Source organism: Diadema setosum, chromosome 15 (genome assembly GCF_964275005.1).
Source record: "Diadema setosum chromosome 15, eeDiaSeto1, whole genome shotgun sequence".
NCBI lineage: Eukaryota > Metazoa > Echinodermata > Echinoidea > Diadematoida > Diadematidae > Diadema > Diadema setosum.
This window is the reverse complement of record NC_092699.1, coordinates 20,084,844-20,111,213: the sequence shown is the minus strand read 5'-3', so window position 1 is coordinate 20,111,213 and position 26,370 is coordinate 20,084,844. Positions and strand designations below refer to the sequence as shown.

At 37.7% G+C, this 26,370-nt stretch overlaps 1 protein-coding gene across 1 annotated transcript in view; it reads right to left on the bottom strand.

Annotated features, from left to right (window-relative positions):
* Positions 1 to 1,221: 1,221 nt before the first annotated feature.
* Positions 1,222 to 26,370, bottom strand: part of LOC140239062 (tyrosine-protein phosphatase non-receptor type 11-like) — a 74,268-nt gene continuing 49,119 nt past the window's right edge. The window contains exons 5-15 of the mRNA XM_072318958.1: positions 25,306 to 25,422; positions 23,641 to 23,757; positions 22,481 to 22,577; positions 20,442 to 20,509; positions 19,486 to 19,689; positions 18,609 to 18,740; positions 17,477 to 17,631; positions 16,501 to 16,568; positions 14,274 to 14,425; positions 11,971 to 12,117; positions 1,222 to 3,972 (exon numbers count right to left, since the gene is read on the bottom strand). Coding sequence (XP_072175059.1) covers positions 3,904 to 3,972; positions 11,971 to 12,117; positions 14,274 to 14,425; positions 16,501 to 16,568; positions 17,477 to 17,631; positions 18,609 to 18,740; positions 19,486 to 19,689; positions 20,442 to 20,509; positions 22,481 to 22,577; positions 23,641 to 23,757; positions 25,306 to 25,422 — 1,326 coding nt within the window. The 3' untranslated portion in view covers positions 1,222 to 3,903. The remainder of the gene's footprint in view (positions 3,973 to 11,970; positions 12,118 to 14,273; positions 14,426 to 16,500; positions 16,569 to 17,476; positions 17,632 to 18,608; positions 18,741 to 19,485; positions 19,690 to 20,441; positions 20,510 to 22,480; positions 22,578 to 23,640; positions 23,758 to 25,305; positions 25,423 to 26,370) is intronic.

The following is a 26,370-nucleotide window of genomic DNA, read 5'->3' as shown; positions in this document are numbered from 1 at the left end:
GGCAATTAGATAGTAAATGATTTCTCCCTTCATGCACTTCCTATGAAATAACAAAATCATGTTACTGGTTGAGGCATGAAGAGCAGATTGTGTAACAAAATGACATCAAGTGTGCATTGGCAAGAAGGATAGTACACTTAATCAGGATGCAGAGGGGAGAATGAAAGCTTTCGATCTGAGATTTAAAACATTTCACTGACAACAAGTCCATTCTGTCACTTAATCTTTACAATTAGAAACAAAAATGAAAAGAAAATGGCAACACAACACAAATCACACTGACAAAACAAAGAATCATACATAGGATGAGCAAACAAATCTATATATACATTAGGGTAGGCAATGCAAGTCTCAGGTGGAAATACAGAAAATAAAATAAGCAATACTGAGAAGACATTTAAAAAAGAAACTGCAGATGGTAACAGCACTGAGGGTCATATTGATGTACAACATATCTCTGCATTACAACTCACATACAAAAACTAAATATAGATTGCACAGTACTTACAAATTAACTCGTAGATATGCAAAAGAATGTGTAATTTTGAATGACTACAAAGTTGGCGCACATGGAACAAAACAAAAAAAGCAACATACATTTGAGATATAGCTCTTGGTTAACTTAAATGACAAACTTTGAAATATAAAGTAAATCAGAGATCCCTCCTAAACCTTACAAGGAATTTGTAGGGTCTCAAATTGGAAAATACATGGCATACAGTAACACTGTCCATATACCAATTCAAGCAATATCAAGAAATATACAAACAAAAATCCTTCATATAATAGTGCCAAATAGCCAAATGATATTACAGTCATGTTTGCCATCAAGCTCCAAACTGAAATAATGTGGCAACGCAGGTAAAGGTGAAAGTTTGCACCTCTCGTTTGCATAAGTGAGGATGGATACTGTCTCGACCAACAATCCAAAAGGAAAGACATGCCTTTCACAACAGAGAGACGTCCACTGGAGACTCCCAGTATAAATTTAGGAATTAATTTCATATGGTGGACTGGACTATTGAGGCAACTACAAGGGACCTGCAGGGGGGTGTTTCATAAAGTTGTTCGTAAAGTTACGAACGACTTACGAGCGACTGGTGATCAGTTCTTGTGCTGAATTATGGAAATTCTGATAAGTATAGCACATCAGAAGTGATCACCAGTCGCTCGTAAGTCATTCGTAACTTTACGAACAGCTTTATGAAACACCCCCCAGGTTTGACAACTGATCCCAGTCACCTCTCCAGCTCTTTGAGACATGGAGGTAATGACTAGTGTCAGGTGAAGGGGTGATCTCAATGCATCTTTCTTTGTACACACAGCTATTAGCTTACAGCTCACTGAGTAGCTTTAGGGAGTTGGGAAACCATTCACTCTGTGCTATCCATGAAAATCCAGTTCCTTTTACCGGATGATTAGGGAGCTTTAGATTTTCACGAAGGGGACATTCAGAAGAAAAAACCTGTTCTGAGCATGCGCAAAATTGCTTACCAAAAGAGATCTATTTATAGCTCGCATCATCTGAGTTTTCAGTAGTATTCTGGCCTATTTTTATGTCTGCTCAATTCATGACGCAGAGAGCTACTTGATGCACTGATCATCTGGGGGCGTCATTTCATTTTTTATAGGTTGCGTTCTCGCGTAATCTAAAGCTACTTTTCAGCATTACGCAGGGAGAGAGAACATCCAATGCGATCGTCGTCTAAAACGTCCGCATCACAAATCTAAAGCTCCCTATTATCCAAGCTCTCATGTACTTGAATGATTCAAAGCCGACACCAACAGACTACCAAGATAGTTGCATGCTAGACATGAGAGCACCAAATGCATACATGTCAGATGCATGTCACACATGGAAGAAAAGTCAGTTCTACAGTGTTACAACATCCTTCATGGCAAGTATGATTCCTACGCACAAGTCTCATTCTCTTATGTTGATATTACAGCAAACATTTCGGTCAAAGAATTCCTTCTTTTTTTCAGAATCTGTAAATAGCTTTAACAAGTTAATATTCTGAGTCTCTTAAGAATGAGTTGCTTTTTTTTTCTTTCAACATTCATAGAGAATGCAGCATACAAATAGCTTCACACAAACAAAACACAATTCCCATATTACAGTACAAAAATCCATCCAGACTTATAAAAAACATGTAATTCTTCTTTTTTTAAAGTAATTGAACATCATTTAATATGTTGGGAGAAAGACATTGTCCCTATGATAATATGAAGTGTGTATAAAGATACATGCTGAGCAAAGAGCACAGTGGTATTTATCTAAAAAAGCAAATCAGTGATTTAGAGTGAATAATTCTGGTATGTGTAGTTTGTAATGACAAATTGAGGACATACACTAAGCCACTGCATGAAGGTCGAAGAATGAATGGTCGAAGGTCCTTCCATAGGTATGCATATCACAAACAGTAGGTCTTGTATGTTAACTCTCCTCAGCTGTACAACATTGGATTACCGGTAGTCTACAGCAGTGCTTGTATTGGACCAGCTATAACTACCTATGAAAAATATTCTCATATCTTCATGAGAATGTTAATATGGAATTCTCACATTTACTGTCAATCAAATGTGGTATGTTTACAGGACTCATCCATCTTGAACTTGTTTGCCTTGTCTTGCCTCGTCTTGTCATACTTTCCTAATGAGTGATAACATCCTCAGATGAGATACTTTCACTCACTCGTGCAACGTTAGAAATGCAACTTCAAGTAGGTGAAGCAATAATTCAGACCCTTGCAAGAACACACCTAATTTGTAGCAGCATCTGTTTTATGTACTCTTATTTTTTTTTTTTTTTTTTTTACAAACTATCTTAATTTTTCATTTGATGTATCTAAGACAGACAATATGCAGAAAATATCAACAACATCTGCAATATAGCATTATCCGATCTTTTACAATACAATATAAGTTACAGGAAATCATAAAAGAGAACATCATTAAGCACCACTATCACCATGCTCAGAAGAGCAATATTATCAAATTCTACACAACTATTCCGTCTGTTGTAGCACAGCTGGTAGAAAAACCAGAGCAATTGAGATTGACACTGACATCAAATTCAGACCACAGGTATTAAGGAGCTGCATACGTGTTACTCCTGTGTCAATACAAAAATTAATCAAAACTGGCTTTGTGTACAGACAGACACACTGATGGATCAGTTTGTAGAGAGAACACAGAGGAGTCATTGACAAGTATGGAAGGCATTGTCTTAACTTATACTCTCCACAGCAAATTTGATAAAGAATAACTCATATAATAATGTGAAACCCTCAAGTTCCACAGTGAATTAGCTAGCATTTAATATGCAATGCTCTTTGCGTTTACACTACCATCTCAACTGTAGGATTATTATTGTTAATATTATGTTCTCTCCACCCACTCTTCATGAAGGTTAGCCTTAGCTAATATCTAATATCTGGCATCTTGTATACAAAGGTACACCACATACGGAGCACTGTTCACAGATATATGTATGACATACTCAACAGTACATAGAAGATCTGTGCTGTCCATTGCAAATTGAGTCTGAATATTCCTTACAATAAATCTCATAGTCCTCTTCTGCCATTAGCTGGCCCAAGAAACTTTTGACAGGTGATCCAACCACACATGGCACTGAAAAGTCACCACAGGAAAAAGGTCAACATCATCCAATTTGCTGCATACATGCACAGCTGACACATTTCACTACAACAAAGGAAACCGGCAAGCACATGTCTGCTAATCTAGCGAAGGCTATCAAGTCTTCACCTGTCAAATTCTTTTACTGACTTTTTGTTGATGTCAGATATAAATAGCATCAATCTCTCAAGTGTCACTTCTTCATGACCCTTTGTTGTTTGGAGCAAAGTGTGGACCAGGACACATTTGCTCATCCACAGATTATTTGATGTTGCTAGACTTGGGAACTGGAGGTTGAGTTGGACGCCCTCTTTGAGGAATGGGTGACGACTGTGTGTGACAAACAGAGAAATGAAGCAAAGTATGTATTAAGGACCTTGCAATACTAAACCTCTTTGGTTAATATGTCAAATTTTGGTCATTACCCATCAATAATCATGTTAATGTGGTGGGTTTTTTTCACACATTTCTTAAACATAAATGTATACATCAGAGCAAAATTCAACAGTTTTGCATGCACATGAACTATGTTTTCACTTATACCCTTTAGGTACTCAACTAGCAATATTGGGTCTCTTTACTGTTTCCTTTTGGATTTACTACATGGCATGTTTCTTTAAAATCATACAGTCAACTTCGATACCTCGACGTCGGATAAGCCGAATATCACTTACCTCGGGGGCAAAATGAAAGTCTCGATTGTTCCTATGGAGTTTCCGTGTATTAAAATTCGCGTAGCTCGAAGAAAATAACTCGAAGTTCGGTTACCTCGAAGTGAAATCTACTGTCCCGATCTTAATTAACTTATCGTTTTTCCCAGCATGTAGCTCGAATCAAAATTGCAAACATCACTCAGCATCTCTGATTAAGCACGCGTGGACAGTGAAGACATGTCACAAATCTTTTCACACTTGACTGTAAATATTCTGAGACACCAGAACAATCGCGCGCACAAAGAAATACCCGGTACACAGCTGACAAGAAAAATCCCCAACACCTACCTACATACGTACACAGTATGCACATACCACCCGTGCCAATGGAGTGCTTACGATAGCACTACGCTCTGCCCCATCATCTTCTTTTCTTTAACCACTGTGTTCTAATTCTTGATCGTGACAGTCATACCGTGCGCGTAGATTTCTTAACCGTCGTGGCACACCTGCTTGGGTGTTGACAGTTATCTTTGGCATTAATCACGGTCCACTGTCCAAACATCAATCTCCTGCGTAGTGCCTTTTTTAACTTTTTTTTTTGCCTTTCACGAAGTTTGTTTCATTTATTCTTCCCGAGAATGCAAGCACTGATTTTTTTTTAAATTTTTTTTTTTTCAGCAATGCGATTATGAAAATAGTGTGGTATATGATCTGGAAGTATAGGCCGAGCATAATAAAGAATAGAATAGACAGGGCTCCACACTAACCTTTATCGGGCCACCGATATCATTGATTTTTATTTTATGGTGGTCGACAGTAAAATCTGGTGACACACAAAAAAAAATCAAGAAAAACATTAGAAAAACTGAATCGGTCCTACTAAACATAGAAAAATTAATATTAAGCATTATCAAAGTGATACAGATGCCCATGTCTAAAACAAATGAATAGAAAATTCAATCATCTTATTCTGTGTTTTAAGATTTAGCAAATTGGCGTAGAGATTAATATAAAAGTTGATGCCTATATATTTAGGAGGTCAAAACTTACGTTTGAAATGAGAAAGTGGGAGCATTTGCCGACATTTGTTAGCATCCGACATTTGTTTTAGCATTGTAAAGAGCCGAAAGTTACCGTTATTCATTTCTTATTGTAAAAGCAATCATCCAGCATTAATAAGTCTGTTAGCACCTTACGGAGCCGAATATTACCGTTAATCATTTTCAAATGTAAAAGCAAACATTTTCAAATGTAAAAGCAAACAACCGACATTCATTTTAGCATCTTACGGAGCTGAATGCTATCCTTATCCATTTCCAAACGTGAAAGCAAACATCTGCTATTTGTTTCAGCATCTAACTGAGCGGATTAATACCGTTAATCATTTCCAAATGAAGAAGCAACAATCTGTTATTTATTTTTGCATCGTACGAAGCAGAATATTACCGTTATTCATTTCAAACATAACACATTTATTTTATCATCATACGGAGCCGAATGTTACTGCTGTCCACTTCCGAAAGTGAAATGAATCATCTGACAATTATTTTATCATCGTATGGAGCCGAATGTTACTGTTTTTCATTTTTGAACGTCAAAGCAGACATCAGACATTTATTTTACCATCAAACGTAGCTGAATATTACTGTTATTCACTTCGAAATGTAATACATGTAGCAAATATCCAATATTTTTTTTAAGCATCGTATGGGGCAGAACATTACTGCTATTCACTTCCAAACATGCCAAACGTAAAAGCAATCATTCGACATGTATTTTAGCATCTTCCGGAGCTGAATGTTATTGCCATTTACTTTCGAACGTAAAAGCAAACATCCAGCATTTATTTTATCATCGTAAGGAGTTGAATATTATTGTTACTTATTTCCGAACGTCAAAGCAAACATCAAACATTAATTTTACCATTGAAAGCAGCTGAATGTTACTGTTATCAATTTCGAAATTTAAAAGCAAACATCAGACAGTTATTTCAGCATCGTATGGAGCAGAATATCACTGCTATTCACTTCTGAACATAAAAGCGATCATCTGACATTTATTTTAGCATCTTCCGGAGCCGAATGTTATTACTATTTCCTTTCGAATTTATTTAACCATCATACGGAGTTTCATTTCCAAACGTCAAAGTAAATATTCAACATTTATTTCAGCGTCTTCCGGAGCCGAATGTTATCCTTATTCATTTCCGAACGTAAAATCAAATATCTGACATTAATTTTAGCACCATACGGAGCTGAGTCTTATCGTTTTTCATTTCCAAAAGTATGAGCAAACATCTGACATTTATTTTAGCATCTTACGGAGCCGATTGTTACCGCTGTTCATTTTCATAAGTAAAGGCAAACATCCGACTTTTTTTGGTGGCGCGATAGGGCCACCAAAATCTTTATTTCTGAAATTTTGATTTCAATTCCGATTTTCATTCAATTCATTCATGTAAAAGTCGATTCAATTCCAATTGACAAGCATGCAAACAATCGGTAGGCACTATAACAGATACCATGTTGAACATCGATAAACGTCAGATAAGTCGAAGAAAATTTGACGTACGCGTACCTCGAATTTCATGTACGTCGAACAATTTTCTTCAGTCCCGACCAGGCCTCGAATTTCGCCAATTTTAGGGGAAGGCAATTTTCGGTTTTGGGGGCACTCTATCTCAATTTTTAAAGGGCATTGTACCGGTTTTTTGTTTTTTTATACGTTGTTCTTTTCATTCTAAAAGACCCAGCGGTGCAAACAGAATCAAAATTTCATAACGATTAAGTCTGTAATTTAATGTTAAAAATGGAACTTTTTAGGTGAGAATTATGCTAATGAGCTGACGAGCCCGGATGTTATGATGTCACAGGTGCTCTCACTATTACTGATTACAAGCGCTCGCATACGCGTGTGTTAATTCGTATCGAGTAGCAGACTACGCTTAGGCCTAATTTAGCTAGCAGGCGGTGCTTGTGTACTGTTCTATCCATGTAGATATCTCAAATTTCACTAAACCAAATCGCACCAAAATTACAGGATATACTTCTAAGCATATTTCAAAGTATTCTCTTATATTTGAACGAAATCAGTAATCGAGAAGTATCAATATTGACGCCCACTTTCAAGTCGTCACTCAAAAAAAAACTCACTCTTCGTGAGAGATCTTGGCGAACGCAAGATGCACAATCTAGAACTGAAGTTAGCCGACTAGTACTGTGCGAACGGGGAATTTACGCGAGAACTAAACTAAGAAGTGTAATGATTTTTGCGACTTGTGTGATATAGGAACTACATTTTTCATTCAACTTACCACAAATAATTTGTAAATTGATTTATTGCCCCCGATAACTTGAAAAATTTGTCTCATGATATTAAATGGCTAACTTCAGTCTGTGCGTGCGCAGCAGGTAGGTGCCTGGCCGCAATCACACGTGTTAGTCGTGGAGCAGATTATTTTTAGCGACGCCGACAGGAAAGTCGACATCTACACTTACGCTTCCCAACATGTGATTTGTTTCTAAATAATGTGAGTTGTTGGATATAAATCATAAAGTATTTCCTGTGAGTTTGGTGCCATTTGGCAAGGTGAATTTTGAGATATCTACATGGATACGGAAGTACACTAGCACTATACCTACACCAGCGCTGGGATCGCGAAGCGGCGAAACTGTGTTAGAATCTACGTGGTCAGGCCACTCTTCCGAGATATGGGTCCTAGTGTAGTAGGCCTACTGAAACAAACTGTTAGATCTAACATTAGTCCTTGGTGTAAATAACACCACTATGAGATTTATCTCGACTACAAAACATCGGAAATCCATAAAGCAGATACCTTACCTGAAAAATTCAGCACGTACAGGAACAACAGTGCCTGCAGGACAAGGGTCCAGATCTAGATCTGGAGTCTGGACTTTCGTCTGGACTTTCTTCAAGTTCTGGCAGCAGGGGTATGTATAGGCCCTAACGTTACGCTTTGCCTTATTAGCACTGTGCACATAGGGCCTACAGCTGCAATGTCGACGGTGAGTGAGTGTAGGGCCTACTCATCAAAACCTGGACTGCCACGTAGAACCTACTCCTTGACTGCTCAGTAGTCCTAGTCCTAGTTCTAGTATTTCAGAGTCTATGTGTACTGGGTACCGTTTTCATCTTACTAAGCGTAAATTGTGCGTGCCGTTGAAGAGAGTCTATCTACATTTGGCTTTAGATTCACTCAGCCCTCATCTACGTTAGATAGTTTGAACTGGCGAACTATCGCTCGATCATGATCATCAATGCATAGTTAGTGTAACGTTACTTACACACAGTCTTCTATGGGCAGCACGTTCGGATAACGATGCCAATTTCATTTTGCATATCTGGAATTTCCCCACAAGTTTTATCTAAATAAAAAGCTGTTGAAGAGATTGCTTTTAAAGATTAATAGATATTGTTTAACATGTTTATTTTAGCTCCATATTGCAATTATACTAAATAACAGCTTTTGCGGTACTTCGTGTGAGATTTCATCAGTAAATTGACATCATGTAGTTCGTCTTGCCTAAGTCAGAGTTGTTCACCAAGAGCACCCATGACGTAGGCCAAATTGTGTGGATCGTTCCATGGCTTGCTCATTTTCATGTTTTTCAAAAATTCATTACAGGCTTATCCTGGGTTATAGAATCCTCTCTTTCCAGTAGTAGGCATCAAAAAATGTAGATTAGAATTATCAGACAATTAGAAAATGTCAGTACAGTTTTCTTTTAAGGGCAGCAAGGCAAGTCAGAGGGGCACCAAGGCAAAACCAAAAAAATTTGAAAGGGCACCAAGGCAAAACCAAAAAAAAAAAAAAAAAAAAATGAAATGGCTTCCAAACTTTCGCATTAGGGACAATTATTTCCAATCATTTATTGCTGTACTTTACATGGTAAGGGCTCACCTCAGTTTGAGTTTAATTAGTGTAGACCACATTTAATTATGTCTTTCAAGAAAGAAAGAAATATGAGAAACATGGTCCATTTAGAGAAGAGAGAAATACCATATTCATTCTCAGGTACATGTCCAGTAGATTTAGTGGACTCCGACTGAAGCGCAGCTGTTCAGTTGGTGGAGAGAAAACACTGCACTGGTTGAGATCAAACCTGGAAGATCATTACAGAGCTGCCAACCTTTGGAAGCACAAATTAGTACTCAGCTGCTCCAAAATTCGAATTTTTTTATAATATACAATAATTGGAAACACCAAGTGATATCAAACGGAAGAAATCGTACCAAACGAGGCATGAGAAATGACAGAAATAAAACAATATGTAGGCCCTAGCAGAAGTTTACAGCACCGAAAGCTACGAGAAAATAAATATACAGTAGAAAATTGGTATTGCGACGAGATCCTTAAAATCAGCAGTCAATAAACGATAAAAAACAAAGGAAACTAATTCATTTGGACCGGAAAAATAGTTTGTTGTAAGTATTCTGTTATATGAGATCTCCTTTAATAGGCCTAGAAATATTATTATCGAGACCATACGAGTCATAGGAAAGAACATTCAAACGCTTTTCACCTGCACTACTACTGGTACTGCAGTGCACATCAACACATGAACAGAAACTCACCTCTTACTTGCAGAAAAATGATGCAATAACGTTTAAAAACAAGGAAAAGTAGAAATTACGCGGTGCGTAACATATGTCCCCGCCGGAAGTAGCATTTTGTAACAAAATGTGCAATATAGGTCAAAAAATCAAGGTCAAAGGTCAAAGAAGTCAAAGGTCAAAATTCTGTGTAGAAGTTTTGAAGCCCTCACCTAGTGCCATCACATAAAGCAAACGGAATCGAAATCGGGTTAGAAATGGCGAAGGAGTAGCATTTTGTAGCCAATGTACAATATGGGTCAAAAATCAAGGTCAAAGGTCAAAGAAGACAAAGGTCAAAATTCTGTGTAGAAGTTTTGAAGCCCTCACCTAGTGCTATCACATAAAGCAAACAGAATCGAAATCGGGTTAGAAATGGCGAAGGAGTAGCATTCTGTAGCAAAATGCACAATATAGGTCAAAAATCAAGGTCAAAGGTCATAGAAGTCAAAGGTCAAAATTCTGTGTAGAAGTTTTGAAGCCCTCAACTAGTGCCATCATATAAAGCAAACAGAATTGAAATCGGGTTAAAAATGGCGAAGGAGTAGCATTTCGTAGCAAAATGTGCAATATAGGTCAAAAATCAAGGTCAAAGGTCAAAGAAGTCAAAGGTCAAAATTCTGTGTAGAAGTTTTGAAGCCCTCACCTAGCGCCATCACATAAAGCAAACGGAATCGAAATCGGGTTAGAAATGGCGAAGGAGTAGCATTTTGTAGCAAAAATGTACAATATAGGTCAAAAAATCAAGGTCAAAGGTCAAAGAAGTCAAAGGTCAAAATTCTGTGTAGAAGTTTTGAAGCCCTCACCTAGTGCCATCACATAAAGCAAACGGAATCGAAATCGGGTTAGAAATGGCGAAGGAGTAGCATTTTGTAGCAAAATGTACAATATAGGTCAAAGGTCAAGGTCAAAGGTCACGACTGAAATTCTGTGTAGAAGTTTCAAAGCTCCCATGTAGTGCTATCATATAAAGCAAACAGAATCAAAATTGGCTCATAAATGACAGAGAAGTAGCAAATTGAAGATTTTGATCACACACGGACGCACACACGGACACACGGACGGACGGACGGACGGACGGACGGACGGACGGACGGACGGACACACGGACACACACACGTACGGAGCCCGTTTCATAGTCCCCTGCTCGAACTCGTTCGGAGGGGACAAAAACACACACAACACTCTCAAAGTCATTTCGTACTTGGGAGGCAAGGGAAAAGCGGATGAAAAAGAAGAGAAAAAGAAGCAGACATTGAACAATGGAACGCCTTCTACCCCGCCTCATAACGAAACAGGGCACTAGTATGTGGCTGGAAACTGGCTACAGTGTGTGTAACTAGCTACTTGCGCTCCCCAGTAGCCAGCCACACATGGGGATACAATACCATGGCGATCGATGTAAACATCCTATGCCTAGGGTCCGTAGGCGGCAGGGATTCACGCGCGCGAAGTTCTGTTCAGTGTATACAGTACGCAAGCAGCGATTTGCGTGTGCTCGCATTTTTCTATTCAGCGCTTTCCACATACAGTGCGTACGCGCTGCATCGATATCCCAGCCGAGTACAGGATCATATGGCACATAGGGCATCACGGCAATTACAAAAAGAGGGGACGGCAACAAGTTGCCGTAAGCATGGCAATTTTGAGAGGGGCATCCCGGGAAGTAGATAGGGCATTGCGGCAAATTGCCTTTTGCCGCCCGGGTAATTCGAGGCCTGCATGACAAATTCGAGGTATCCGAAGTTGACTGTATTTCTTCTACATGATTAGATCAGAAGTTTTGTTGGCTAGGCCAATCTAGTCATTCATTTGCCTTTTGGTATGGCAGAAGAACCATCCCTTATTCCATACCCGAGGAATACAAACCCCTGCCAGATGTTAACTTTGTCAGCCATGCAGTAACTTTTATCCCCTCTCTCTGACAACACATTACTTGATGTTACTTCTTGGTACAGGTACAAATCATCAATCATTCAACAATTCTCATACTTTTTATGAATCCATTGATTTTAACTGAGCACATGTACTAAACCCAGTTAGTTTCAATCCCTCTAACCTTAATGAGTGGTCCCACATTCTGGTAGAGATTCTTGTCATCTGTAGTCATGGCTGATGACTGCATGGGAGATCCTGGAGCATGATGCTGTATCTCATAATGAGCCTTCCGTGTGTTGATGTACTCACGCCCTGTCTTCAATGTGTTCTGTGTGTGAGCAGAGAGCATAAAACACAAAAAATAGCCAAACACAAGTACACTTTGTTATTTTAAGTCTTATGTTCCCCAAAATATAAATGGTCCAAAGGTATAGACCAAGGAATACATAGATTGACAATGTCATGGGGAATTCATAATTTAGATGCATTTCATTGCCAGTATTAAAGAAATGCCTAAAACGTCAAGGGGACAATATGTAGTTCTCTTAATAATAGTAATAACAATAATAATAATACATTTATATATTGCATTTTCCATAAATGTACATGTTCATATGCGCTTTACCTTAGATTATTGATATTAATGAAACAAGTGAGTTTTTTTTTAAAGATGATGAGAGATTGCTGGTTGTGGAGAGTTTGAAGTCGTTGATTCCACGGTTTGGGAGCAGCAGATGAAATGCTTTATTACCAAGTGTGGCCAGCATCTTGGAAGTTGGCTGATTCAGTCAAGGAGGTTTAAGAGTTGGAGTTCCAACTGGCTGTAATCATTCAAACAGTTGTCAGATTTCAATTGATGTACAAAAGAATTTTACAGGTGCATTTGTGCCTTTGATAATCGATGTTTGACGCCGTTGTCTTGCTGAGCAATCTGAAGATTCATTTTGAATGTGAACATAATGTTGGCCATATTTTGCTTATCTATTTATCAAATGAAATGAAATGTCACTTAATGATAAAGCATGTAAAACAAAAGTAAATCTTACAAAGAAATTTGGGCAAAAGTGTAAATCAGAGCTGTATCATGTGAAAATGTTTGAAACTGTACCATCCTGGAAAGTCGGTTTTATCACTTTTCCACTTAATTTTTCACAAGTAAAACTAATATGGAATAATCTTCCAAGTATAATTCTTTATTGATAGATACATCAGATTAGTGCCCGGGTATGCCCAGTGGAGTAATTTCCATCTTTATTTCAGTGCATCCTCGTGTCTGTACCACCTACCTTTTATACGGGATAGCGAAAAGTAATTACCATCACAAAGACATATCTTCCTTAGAAAGTGGCTGGTGATTATGCAATGAGACACGAGTCAATATTGTCTACCTATCTGCGTGGCAGTTCCTGTATCGCACATGCTCCAAATATTTTTGAGTGGCAGCATTGAACATCTAGCAAAGGGAATAAGACGGTTCTGACTCCATTCTCTTAAACCTCCTCGATTCAGTGTGATACCTTGTGAAGAGCGGAGGGTGTACTGGGATATTGTCTAAATATTACCAACACTGCTATTGTGAAGGGAAATGAAGGGGTAGAAAAAGGTGCTGAATGGCAGCATTGTCCTCCACTTGCTAGTTTCAGTTAATTCAGCAGCCATTTACTCACTGTTTGGACCCTGCTATAGTTGGGATAATGTGGAACAAGCTACAGACTGCGACAGCCCTGAACGCATAGCCTTTACTACATACATGTTCACGCTGGCACATTTTATTTCACCATGTTTTTAACCATGCATTTTGTGGATAAAACAGTTGTCCTGGTATGGCAAATGCCTACACCTGAATGACCTCTTCCTCTATTTTTTCTATTATTTCATCCATTTTTTTTTTCTTCTTTTTCTTTTTGTTGAGATTGTCAATGCAACTATTTTTAAAGAACAATGCAAGTTGTCTCTTGACTTGATGACAATAACTGCCTGCAAGCAACACAAGCTTGAAGTCTGTGCACATTAAGCTGTGCTCTTATCTGTCCATTTCAAGAATGGTTGTGTCAACTTTACAAAAATAATTTCTAACAAGTTTCTACCCAGGAAAGCATGATAACTAAAAACATATCAGATGAGCTTGGAAGTGAATTACGAGCATTCCTGTTTTATCAACTATTCACAAATGACACATATGAACAAAATAGACACTAGAGGACCTTCAACTGAATATGTTGCTGTACAACACTGTACGCTGACTGGTTTGAATTCCTCATCATTAGATATCATACAAAAGGCTTTATTTCGCTGAGTGATCAGGAGATGCATGAATCAATGAAAATGGCAGGCAAAATCTCTCATTTTGTTGAATTTGGGCACGGTTGGCATCTTCATACTAAGATATTCATAATCACCATTTCAATAAAGGTATAACTTATAACATCTATTTCCACTGGTGCATAAGATGTGACCTTTAGAGGTCTGGAGATGAGTACCAACCTGCTCTGCTGCAACTCTCTGGGACAATGTCTCTATGTAGTGCTGGACTGCTCTGTACACAAACTTATACTGAGCCTCTGTCTGCACAAGTCCAGACCGCTGCTGCCTCACAAGCCGTATTGTGTTATAAATGTCAATCTCACAGTCAAGTCCTGATGGCAAAGGAATATATTGTCACATAGGAAGTGGAAGTCAAATGTGTCACAAAGTCATGTGTATCTCATATAAGTTTTACAATTATGTCATTGACAATCACCATTTCAATAAATTAAATCACATCAGTGGCACAAAATAATTTGTACCTGTCTATCATTGAAAGTTTTCAGCATTATAAGGTTTTAATGCTCTTTAGTTTGACAGTAGTGAAGAGTATGGGAATAAACGTTGCACTTTGAAAGTGCAAAATATATCTTCAAAACATGTATCTTGTGACCCAACTTTTAGGAAGGGGAAGCGGTGATAAATGTTATAGGCTAAGAGGGAAAGAAGTATTCACTCAAGACAGTCACTACTCTTAAAACTGATGATACAATCTGTATGATATTCTGACATCAATGTGTAATTACATAAAGCCCTTTGGTCTTTTACACCTATCATATACATGTATAGACTACAGTACAAAAACAACAGTCTGTGATTCGTAAAAGTCCCGTAAGAGCAACTGGTAAGGAGAACAAAAATGTGCATGGTCAATGCAGTCAGTATGCATGGTAAGTTTTTAAGACAGTATTCAAAGTTACTGTAGCATTTCTGCTGTACTCAAATTGCTGGTATTTTTCCCCCATGGCTGTGGGACATCACAGTACTCTATGTTTGAAAATCAGTTTCTCTGTGTTGGTGAGGGATATTTTATTCTTTTTTCTTTTTTTATCATTATTTTTTTGTGTAAGTGTTTTCAAGGATCTTTGGTGCATTCAAACATGTAAAATATTGATTGTTATAATCTTTGGAGAAGAGGGTAAATGTTTTATGCCCGGTGAATATTACAGGGTTTTGTCTTTGTTTGGCCTTGCAAGAGTTACTTTAGCTCATTGATTCCTCACTCTGACCCTCATGCACATCAGTACATTCACTACACACAACAAGGAAAAGTAGAAATTACGCGGTGCGTAATATATGTCCCCGCCGGAAGTAGCATTTTGTAACAAAATAGGTAAAAAATCAAGGTCAAAGGTCAAAGTTCAAGTCAAAGGTCAAAATTCTGTGTAGAAGTTTTGAAGCCCTCACCTAGTGCCATCACATAAAGCAAATGGAATCGAAATTGGGTTAGAAATGGCGAAGGAGTAGCATTTTGTAGCCAATGTACAATATAGGTCAAAAATCAAGGTCAAAGGTCAAAGAAGACAAAGGTCAAAATTCTGTGTAGAAGTTTTGAAGCCCTCACCTAGTGCTATCACATAAAGCAAACGGAATCGAAATTGGGTTAGAAATGGCGAAGGAGTAGCATTTTGTAGCAAAATGCACAATATAGGTCAAAAATCAAGGTCAAAGGTCAAAGAAGTCAAAGGTCAAAATTCTGTGTAGAAGTTTTGAAGCCCTCAACTAGTGCCATCATATAAAGCAAACGGAATCGAAATCGGGTTAGAAATGGCGAAGAAGTAGCATTTTGTAGCAAAATGTACAATATAGGTCAAAAATCAAGGTCAAAGGTCAAAGAAGTCAAAGGTCAAAATTCTGTGTAGAAGTTTTGAAGCCCTCACCTAGTGCCATCACATAAAGCAAACGGAATCGAAATCGGGTTAGAAATGGCGAAGGAGTAGCATTTTGTAGCAAAATGTACAATATAGGTCAAAGGTCAAGGTCAAAGGTCACAACTGAAATTCTGTGTACAAGTTTTAAAGCTCCCATGTAGTGCTATCATATAAAGCAAACAGAATCAAAATTGGCTCATAAATGACAGAGAAGTAGCAAATTGAACATTTTGATCACACACGGACGCACGGACGCACGGACGGACGCACGGACGGACGGACACACACACGTACGGAGCCCGTTTCATAGTCCCCTGCTCGAACTCGTTCGGCGGGGACAATAAATATTGATGTGAGGTATTTGCATGTATGCCTTCTGTTACTGAATCCTATGTATATAATGACTAGAAATAACATTTATTTACAGTAAGGAAAAATTTATCAATATCTGCAAAACAGCTATAATGGCATCAATTATGTTTCATAAAAGCAAATACTAATAATACATGTCTACAGAAAAGAGGTAAATCACTCACCATGCTGCTTGATCAGGTTGAGAATGATATCGATGACTATGAATGTGCCTGTTCTTCCAATACCAGCACTGTTTCAGACAGAACAAAAATAATGCAATTTAGCAAACTTCAGACCACTTCACCAATCCTTGACAAGAATGTTAATATCATTTGAACCAAGAAAAGCATTGTGCCAGGATAAAAAGTGTAACATTATCATTGCACACATTTCTCTAAACAAATGATAGCAACTGGTATCAGGTAGGTAAAAAGAATTTAAACTATTTAAACCTCAGCCACCACTCTCTACTGTGGAAACTGCATCCTATAAAAAAATAAATTATGGAAATATTACTTTTATCCCTGATACAGCTTTGTACTTGGTAACATCTGACTCTCTTTTCATGACAGCATCATACTCTGTATTTGTCCACTGACATGAAATTGACTTATTGCTAACATGAACTTAACTACAAAAGAGACTACCCAATAAGCTGTGAAAAGAAAATCCTTGTTATTTGTACTCTGACCTTTGTTGATGGCTTTCCTAGATGTGACACACAATATTGCTGATATCGCTAAATAGGTCACCTATACCTCAATGGCTGTTTGAATTTCCAGGGAATAATTTGCAAATATTTTCTGTGATGGAATGTAAATACCAGCAACTCCCAGCATGTACAGACATTAACACACGGTGGACTGCACAGTATTTAAGAGCATATCTACAATTCTAGTGCTTGCTAAATGCAATAAATTATTTATGTAATTTTCCTCCTTTTCAACCACAAATCCTAGTAAACCTATGCCGGATCTCCGTGACACTGAGACTCACAAAGTGAAGTAAAGAGGATCATTATCAATGTCATAGTGGCAACAAAGCAACCTTGCTACAATGGGATAAACTTCTATTGTTATGTCTTAGATGGCCAGACAAACTGCCAATCAAACTGGAGAATTCATTCTTCCATAGAAGCCATGCAAACAGCATTCTCACCTGCAATGGACAATGATTGGGCCAGCTTCAGGGAATGATTCTTGCTTTTTGTTGACATCTTGGAGGAAGTTGAGAACTCTGCTGGGGTCGACAGGCACTCCATGGTCAGGCCAACTCTTGAAGTGGAACTGGAACATTGGCCTGACCTCATTGGGCTACAAGACACAGCATCAAATTGTGTTAGTAGAAAGCCTCACTTCATGTTCATACAGTGTGATAACACTGATGTCAGCAGGTATCTTCTTTTTGCCAGTGATAAAGATCTCATCATCCTTCGACTGACTTATGATCTGATTTAAGACCTGAAATCTCCCATCTGCTGAAAATAATAATAATAATAATAATAATTGATATGATTTATATAGCGCCAAATCCACTCTGCAGAGTGCTCTAGGCGCGGAAGGAAGAGAAAGTGAAGGAGATAAAAGACATACAAATATCAAGTACATGTAATGAGTAATCAAATTGAGGCTTTAAACAAGTGAGTTTTTAGACTGCTTTTAAAGGAGTCTGATGAAGAACAATTTTTTTACGGCTGAAGGCAAGTTATTCCATAAGGTGGGAGCAGCATGGCCAAAGGCACGTGTGCCCCATATTGTAGTGAATCTTGGAATTATCAGAGAACCGGAGTTGGATGAGCGTAAAGATCTAGCAGGGATGTAATTATGGAGTAAGTCAATGTTATACTGAGGAGCAGCGCCCTGAATGCAATGAAAAGTCAAAAGTAAAATCTTAAAAATAATGCGATCTTTGACTGGTAACCAATGAAGTGATCTCAAAATAGGGGTGATGTGAGTGTGCTTCTTGGATAGTGTGATGATGCGTGCTGCCGCATTTTGAAGCCTCTGTAGCATGGAGAGCTGAGTTTGTGGTAAGTTAAATAAGACAGAGTTTGCAGGAATACTATCAGAATCATTCCAACTGGATACTATGCATCAGTTTCTCTATCATGTGCAAGGTCCTAACTCCTTCAAGTTAGGGTTAACGAGAAAACTCTAATATTTAATAGAAAAATTTCTGCCACATCCATCACAATTTTGATGATAAAAATGCTAGTATTTCATCATTACTACATTTCAAATCTTCTGTGTGTATTCTCACAGTATTTTGTAAGAAATACAAAGCTACTCACGAATTGCTCGTGAACCATGGCAAATTCTCGGAGGTCGTAGTCTGCCATGCTGTGCTCTGTAATGTGTGTCAGGGTGATAACTCCTGCCTCTTTCTTCTGGCCGGCATCTGGCCAGTAACGCACACATTTGTTCTGCAGAGAATGTAAATTGAGTTTCCAAACAATTTACTGAGATACTGTTGATAGCTTTGGCTTTCACACAAACTAATAATAACAACAAAATCCACTACGTCTTAAAATATTACGAAAAAGAAAAAATGGCTTGCAGAAAGATTGTCTCAAAGTTTGCTTTCTCAGCTTTAACTCAAGCCCTACACAGTTTATCAAGCCATCTTGGTGAAACTGACCAAATATCAAATCATGCCGTGATATTTTCTGTCACACCAAAGTTACTGTGTCCATCAAATACCCTCAAAGACAATTCTGAATGGGTGATATTTTCACACATATGAAAGACATTGGTAAAATAAAATCCTAAGCAAATCCTTTTTTTTCTTTTCTTTTTCATTTTTTTTTCATTTTTTTTTTTTATAGTATGACAGTACATGTCACAATCCTGACTTAAGATCAAATCCTCCTTCCTTATTCTCTCATTCACTTCTTGTGAAATTTTTGAGCATGTGCACTTCATATATATGTGCTCATGTGTCCATACACCACCACACAGCCTGCTCAATATGTACTGTATTGTACTCATACCTGTGTTAAAAGCTTAAGCTGGCAAGCAGGGGGATGAACTTAAGTCTTACTTGGCTAAACCAAACTGCATAACAAGAAAACAAGAAGTACTTATATGATTATCTTGACAAATTGTTCATAAATTAATCCAGAAAACAACTAATAAATCACATGACCTGCCAACCTGACCGTAACTCACCTTTCCTCTCTCCACTTCCTTGGTTGTCATGACGATAACCCGTGAGTTTTCTTGCCAGGCCATACGCCAGAACTCTGGGACAGTGTCCTTGAGACAGCCCTGGGTGGCGATGTAGCGTTTCTGGTGCTCCCAGCTCATGTCAATGCGTTCCACATTCTCCCCAGCCTGCTGCATCTCAATGCTGTGTTTCCATGCTTTGGGGAGCTGGAATTTGTGGCAAAAAGTAGGTCTTCTCATTAGGTATATTTCATAATGGTACTCTTAGAGAAATTTCACATGCTGGTCAGGGAAAGTGAAGAAGTGTGATACAGTCAAATGACTCATCTTTCTGAGACAGACATTTCCTAAGTTTAAACAGTTACACGTGTATGTCATTTGCCATGAAAAGAAAGTCCGCATTTACTCCTCTTTCTACATCTACAAGGGATGCTCTAACTACATGCACACAAAACTTTTCACTAAGCAGGCGGCCCTCATAAAAACAAAATAATGATGTTGTCATTGGCATGCCGATGAGATACTTTGATACTTTGTGTATTAAAATGACTAGCATCATACTTGCACTGCAACAGTTAACAATGAAGGTAAAAACATGGTATTGAAATTGCTCACATGCAAAAAGGCTTCAGATGCTCCAATGTCAGCATACTAAGCATCAGTATGGCAATATATAATGGCTCAGGGGGAAAAAAAATCATCCAGCAAGTACAGGATAATGATTACAAACATACAAGTAGAAGCTGCTGCATGTTAGGCTGCCATCTTGTTTCTTTTTTTCTCTACATTGTAAAAATGTATTGTAAAGATTGCCTACTTAACATCATTTAACAAGATCCAATTGAGCAAACTATTTCACTGTCTTTGATTGAAATAACTAGCAAAAACATATATCATGCCACCATTGCCCTTTGGGGTAAAAACATAAACAGGGCGTTGTTTGCTACAAGTGTACTCACGTCAATGTAATTTGCATTAATGTAGTCACCAGGAAGACCATCCTTGAGAATGACTCTTGAGTGATCAACTAGGAGAAAAAAATAAACAAAACAATTAACACAGGTTTAGCCTCAGTCCCACAGACTCATTTCTGATGTATCATTGCATGTACCCTAAACTAGAGATACCTAAACATCATCACTGACTGTCCTATTAGGACAAGAAGAGATGTTTGCTGCATGAAAGAAGACAAAAAAATTAGTCAGAACAAGAACCTGCTGGATAATATGGAGACTTGAGACATGAAAGAAGACCAGCGGCATCATTTGGATCACGTCAGTTGTCACTTCCTCTTCAAATATGACTCATTGCTGGTGAGAAGCTTGAAATAGAGGCATTGTATTCAATCTATGAGAGTCATAGCAGTGCTGATGAAAGCTGCTAACTTCTCTCATATGTCACCTGTTATGATTAAATCCTGACAGAGTTGGAAAGACACTGATTTCCCTTCATTTTCATTTCCTAATCCTCTACACTTTCAACATTCCACTGATTTATAATATCTCCCACTGTACTAAAAATAACTTAACACTACATCAACTCAAACACATTTCATGAAGAAAGAAATTTTAGAATGATACATTTTTAGTCTTTGCAATTCAAACAGGAGAAACTTCAAACTTCATAAACATTACATCTATTATATCAGTCAAATATAATTATTTGCACTTTTTCACCTTTAGCCTTTGGGACTCCATCATGGTTACATGGTGAAAGGTCAAACTGACTAAGGTTATTACATTTAATGTAAATGTTCCCATTGCACTGTACACAAACAAACTTTTTTCCCCCCCTTTTTTAAAAGATCCTATACCTGTGCCTCTGTTATTTTGCATGTGCATTGTGAAAATGATTGCCATGACTACCATCCCCTATTGCATAGAGAAAAAAATATAAATAAAGACAGCTGGTGCCATGACAACATGAAGTTTGTCACCCACCTGATTTTCAAAATAAATCTGATCTCCACCCAACTTCCTTGGTCACATTTTGATGGTGTGTCATTCACTTAATATTAACCGCCATGTCAAGGAACTATGAGGAATCGTTACATTTTACCTTCTAGAGTAGCAATACATTTCATAACCTCTGTAAGATCGAGAGATGGTGATGAATGGCGTTTTAGCCTTCACAAATTGTGGCCAAAGGGGCCTATAGGGACACCATGTATCTTTTGAAAACTCTGAATGCCAAACCAAATGACATTTTGGTTCTCTAAAAGCGCTGCTTACATGCCAATATCTGCTAATGATAATACAGTATTACTTATTTGTATGACACACACATCTGTAAAAGAATGCATTTGTGGTGGGCAATTACAGAAACATACAAATATGATATACAAATATGTGTGATCTATCAAAGTGATTGGTCAAAATAAAAGCCGGTTAATTTATTGCAAAACCATCCAGAATAGAACTAAATATAATTCAAAATATTTACAAAGTTTCTTGTTAAAAATGATTTTCATGTGGTGTTTTTAAAGAATGACTTGATAACAAAGGGGTTGGATACCTGCAACCAGTGGGGATCACACAAGACCAATGAGGCCAGTGCAGAATGAGGAACATAAGACACGAGACATGTCTGAGGTGTTCTAGGTATTCTGCAGTTTACGTACCTCACACAGGGTAGACCTGACAATGCTCCTTTGGGAGGGAAAAATGCATGCACTAGACTCTTAATTGCCAAAGGGTTTAGATACTACTCCATACCACAATTTTTTTTTCTTTTTTTTGTTGCATATGGGCAACTTAAATTTAGATTATGCACAATTTGTATTCCTAATTTGTCAGATTATTCCTGCCAGATCTCATAATCATGGATTGTGAAATTTTGAACAATGATATGGTTAAAACAAATAGCTGCCATATGTACCATCAAATTTCTGTGACTTGATATGACAAGGTCTTGTGTGGTGAGAGGAAGCTGACAAATTGTAATTTTAGACATCCCTGTGATAGTTTAGATACCTCCCTTCTCCCATCTACACACTCACATGGAAGAATGTTCTTGTATCTGTTCTTGCTTTTGTTCTCTGGTTTGTCACCCTCTTTCCTTGGAAGCAGATGTTTGTTGTCTAAGAGTTGTAATGCCTGCAGGTGAGAGAGCAACACAATCAGAGGAAAATGTTAGGTGGTGAGGAAAGCAATGATATATGCTGGTAAACTAATGCAATCCCAGTTTTTGGTTAGAACTGCACTGCCAGCGGCTATATATCATATGTAGATTACCACTTTTACTGGATGGCTTGCTCCTAAAATGAATAGTAAAGCCCCTATGTAAGTATCAAAGAAAAGTGCAATTTCACTAAAATACAAACCAATAAAATACTTAAATAGCACATGTCCTTTATCTGCACAGAAGGTTTCAACATACATCATGTCCTGGCAGGTCCCATACAAGACACACCTGGACAAGACTTTAAATCTCAACGGTCTCTTATCATATTTGTGTACATTGTACTTTGAACTTGTAGAGCCATAACTTACCAAAAATAAAGAAGGAAATATATACAGAATAAAAAGTCTAAAATGTTATGACAACTTCTACTCTTTACATCAACATTAACTACACCTGCATTGACATCAGAGAATGTCAGCTTCAGAAATGAAATGAGACTTATTGTACATATTGAGGGGTAAATACACAAGTTAAAAACAAATTCAAAGATGTTAGTGTTTTGTTCTTTTCAAATTATAATGTAAACATTATTGAGTGGTTCTTCTCTTCAATTCTACCACATTCTAGACATAGCTAGGGTGGTCATATTGAATTTAAGTCAGTTGGTAAGAAGTGTCCAAAAGGAAAGCCAGTGTAGGCACTGATAGTACATATCCAAAAACAAAGCACAAAATGAATACATGATGTTGTCCACGCCACACATTTAATTCACTTGTGTATACTATTAACTAAATCCCAATATCATGGTGGTTTGGCTTTTCATCACTGTAACAAGAACTAGAATGAAAATGTTACATTGACTTTAAATTGCTGCCAGAAGTTAAAAAACTTATGAAACAAATAATTATATACTCAAAGCAGTAGGCTGCACAGAGTTGTAATTTGTGACATGTTCACTGGTACACAAGCAGGGTTTGCATGGTGGATTTGGGGCTTTTCCACAATTCCTGAAAGCTACATTATGTGTTCTTGTACCTCAAATTCTTCCTCAAATCCTGCTTTCTTGGAGTTCTCTCGTGAGTTTGTTTCCTTCTCCAGCACTTCCACCCTGTTTCTGATTCCAGATGCTGAGATCCTTGTTGCATTGAAAGGCTGACAGAATACAATGGAGAGACACAAATGTAGTTTGAGGGAAAACTGCTTGCACATTCCTTGTACTGGTTGTCAATAAAAGCAAATGAGCGTATCAAGTGCAAAATATCATGCGAGTACATTCTTTCTGCCAAAACTGCATTCATAAAGAGCATACATAAATGAAGGTGCGGCACACAAAGGAACATTTGAAAGGCAGTAACATGAATGATTCAGGACTCCTCTCTTTACCTTTTGCAGGGCGATGATATTAACCTCGTACATAAACCCATCACATGCAAGCCCAGGTTTGCATGTTAAAGCATTTTGCATCCACAAAGACCTGACTAAACACACATTTACAAGCCATCTACAGAGCTTGAGCAATGTAGGCACAAATAGCTACTGTTGTCTAGGAAAAATCAAAACAATCTGTGATTTTGTGTATAAAGTGAAATTTCAATTTGCCCAAGATCTACTTTGTGAACTTTTCTGTCAAACTACTTCTATACATGTACCAAGTCTGATGGAATTTCCTCCCATATTAAGATATAGAATGTTAAAATTCAGGCTATTTTTGGAACTTTGGTTTTCATCAGAATTCATCTTTTTCTAATGAGCAAGTTGCTTTATTTACACTTCATTCACGTACCAACTTTGGTGTCAGCAACCATAAAGCATCAGAAGTTGTTGGAATTGCAAAGCTCCAGAAGTTCACAATGACATGTCCATTCCATACTAGAATCTTCCCAAATATAACCCATAAATTGTCCAGTCATATTCTCACTCAGTGTCTATCAACTCTGACGAGATAAGGTCAAATGTTTCTGAGTGACATCAAAAGCCCTATTTCAGATATTCACTTCATTGTGTATATCACAACTTTGACGATGTCTCCACATCTGACCCATAACCCATTGAGGACGAGTCCCGAGTATACTCGGGCAAGTGTCCATGGGAAATTTGTGTTGTAGCAAAATCAGCCTGTCCTCAACATGTTAAAAGTTTATATCACACTTACCCCTTTCATGCTGTGCCTTCTTCACTAATTGGCACAACTAATGGATTGCTGTCTTTGTCAATCAGTACAGAAATAAAGACTCTGAGCCATCAGGGAACAAAGATTTTAAATAAATTTAATTGAATTGATTATGTAGTCCCCCTGACTGACATGTAGCTTCATCACTCCTCAGAGTAATCTGGAGTTACTAACCTTAAGTGAGTTGTCAAACTTCGCATAAAAGTCAAGCCTTGAAGGGATTAACCCCATACTAATGAAAGAGCTTGGCCAGACAAGTGCATTGGCACATAAAGGGTTAACCTTTGCAAGTCTGATGTGAGCTGGACAAACAGAAAACACCAAGGTGACACTGTCACCCTGACACTGGTGATATATAAAATGAAAGTGTATGAGTGCAAAGAAAAAAGAGCTTGTAACCTTCCTGTCACAGGATGCCTATCCATTACAAGTCAGCCAACCAATATTACAGGACTACTACCATAATCATTACACCCGCTAGTACAAAGATCATCCCAAGGACAAGATGAGAGTTAGGAATAAAGACCAACCACTTTGAGGTGCACTACGTAGCCGGTGGTCTCCACCATAGGGTTCTTCCGGTAGTGATCCACAAGGTCTGTCAATGTTTCAAACTGTTCTCCTCCACCGACATCGTACTTGGAATCCTGGCACAAGGAGCAATCATCATCATTACTTTGATGTTAATCAATTAACAATATTCATGTTTATTACATTGCAGCCACTGAATTCATTGATTCACTCCATCTAAAAATTTCCTACCAATTGTTGATATCAGCATATACTGCAAGAAATAGGTGCATTGGCAGTTTTCAAAGTATGTATCAGAAATGCATAAATGGAGGAGACTTGGACAAATGAGCTAAGTTATTATTATACATTACAAAACTTCATGTTACTTCAAGGTTAAAAAAAGTGTAATTAAAAAATGAGTGCTTGTTACCAATACTTGTCAATAGGAAGATTACACATGTCTGCGCACTAGTGAAAAATATCATCTCTTGGGTAAAATATAACTTCCGCAAAATATAACTAAGTGTTTATTTTACCCCTTAAAGGTCCTGTTTACCACTGGGAGCAGTGATTTAAAATTTTTTCAAGGCATCACATTTGATGCATATGTGTAGGTCTGTTGTATCACAAAACATCTTACCATATAAAATTTTGCAATAAAGCCTAAAATATAAGAAGATATCAGTATTTTTCTCAATAAACCATTATAACTGTAGAAGGTTTAGTCTGGAAACATTTTTATTATAACCATTGTTCACATTTTGTGCATCTAACAATACTTAACATAGATTATACTGATTCAAATTTTTACAGTGGTTGTTTCTATCCCTAACTCACATTTTAGAACTATTTTGAAGCACTAAAGCTGGGTTTTTGTTTCATCTGCAAATGGTAAATTATGCCTTTAAAAGGCAACATTTGTATGACCGATATGCATATGCTGAGTATCACCATGGGAGGAAATGTCGGTCAATGGTGCACTCAACCTGTCACACTGCCACAAACCCATTCATCATCATTCCAATGCCTACATTACACTTGGCAATGTTTTATATGCTTCTAAAAACCTAAACATCAATACA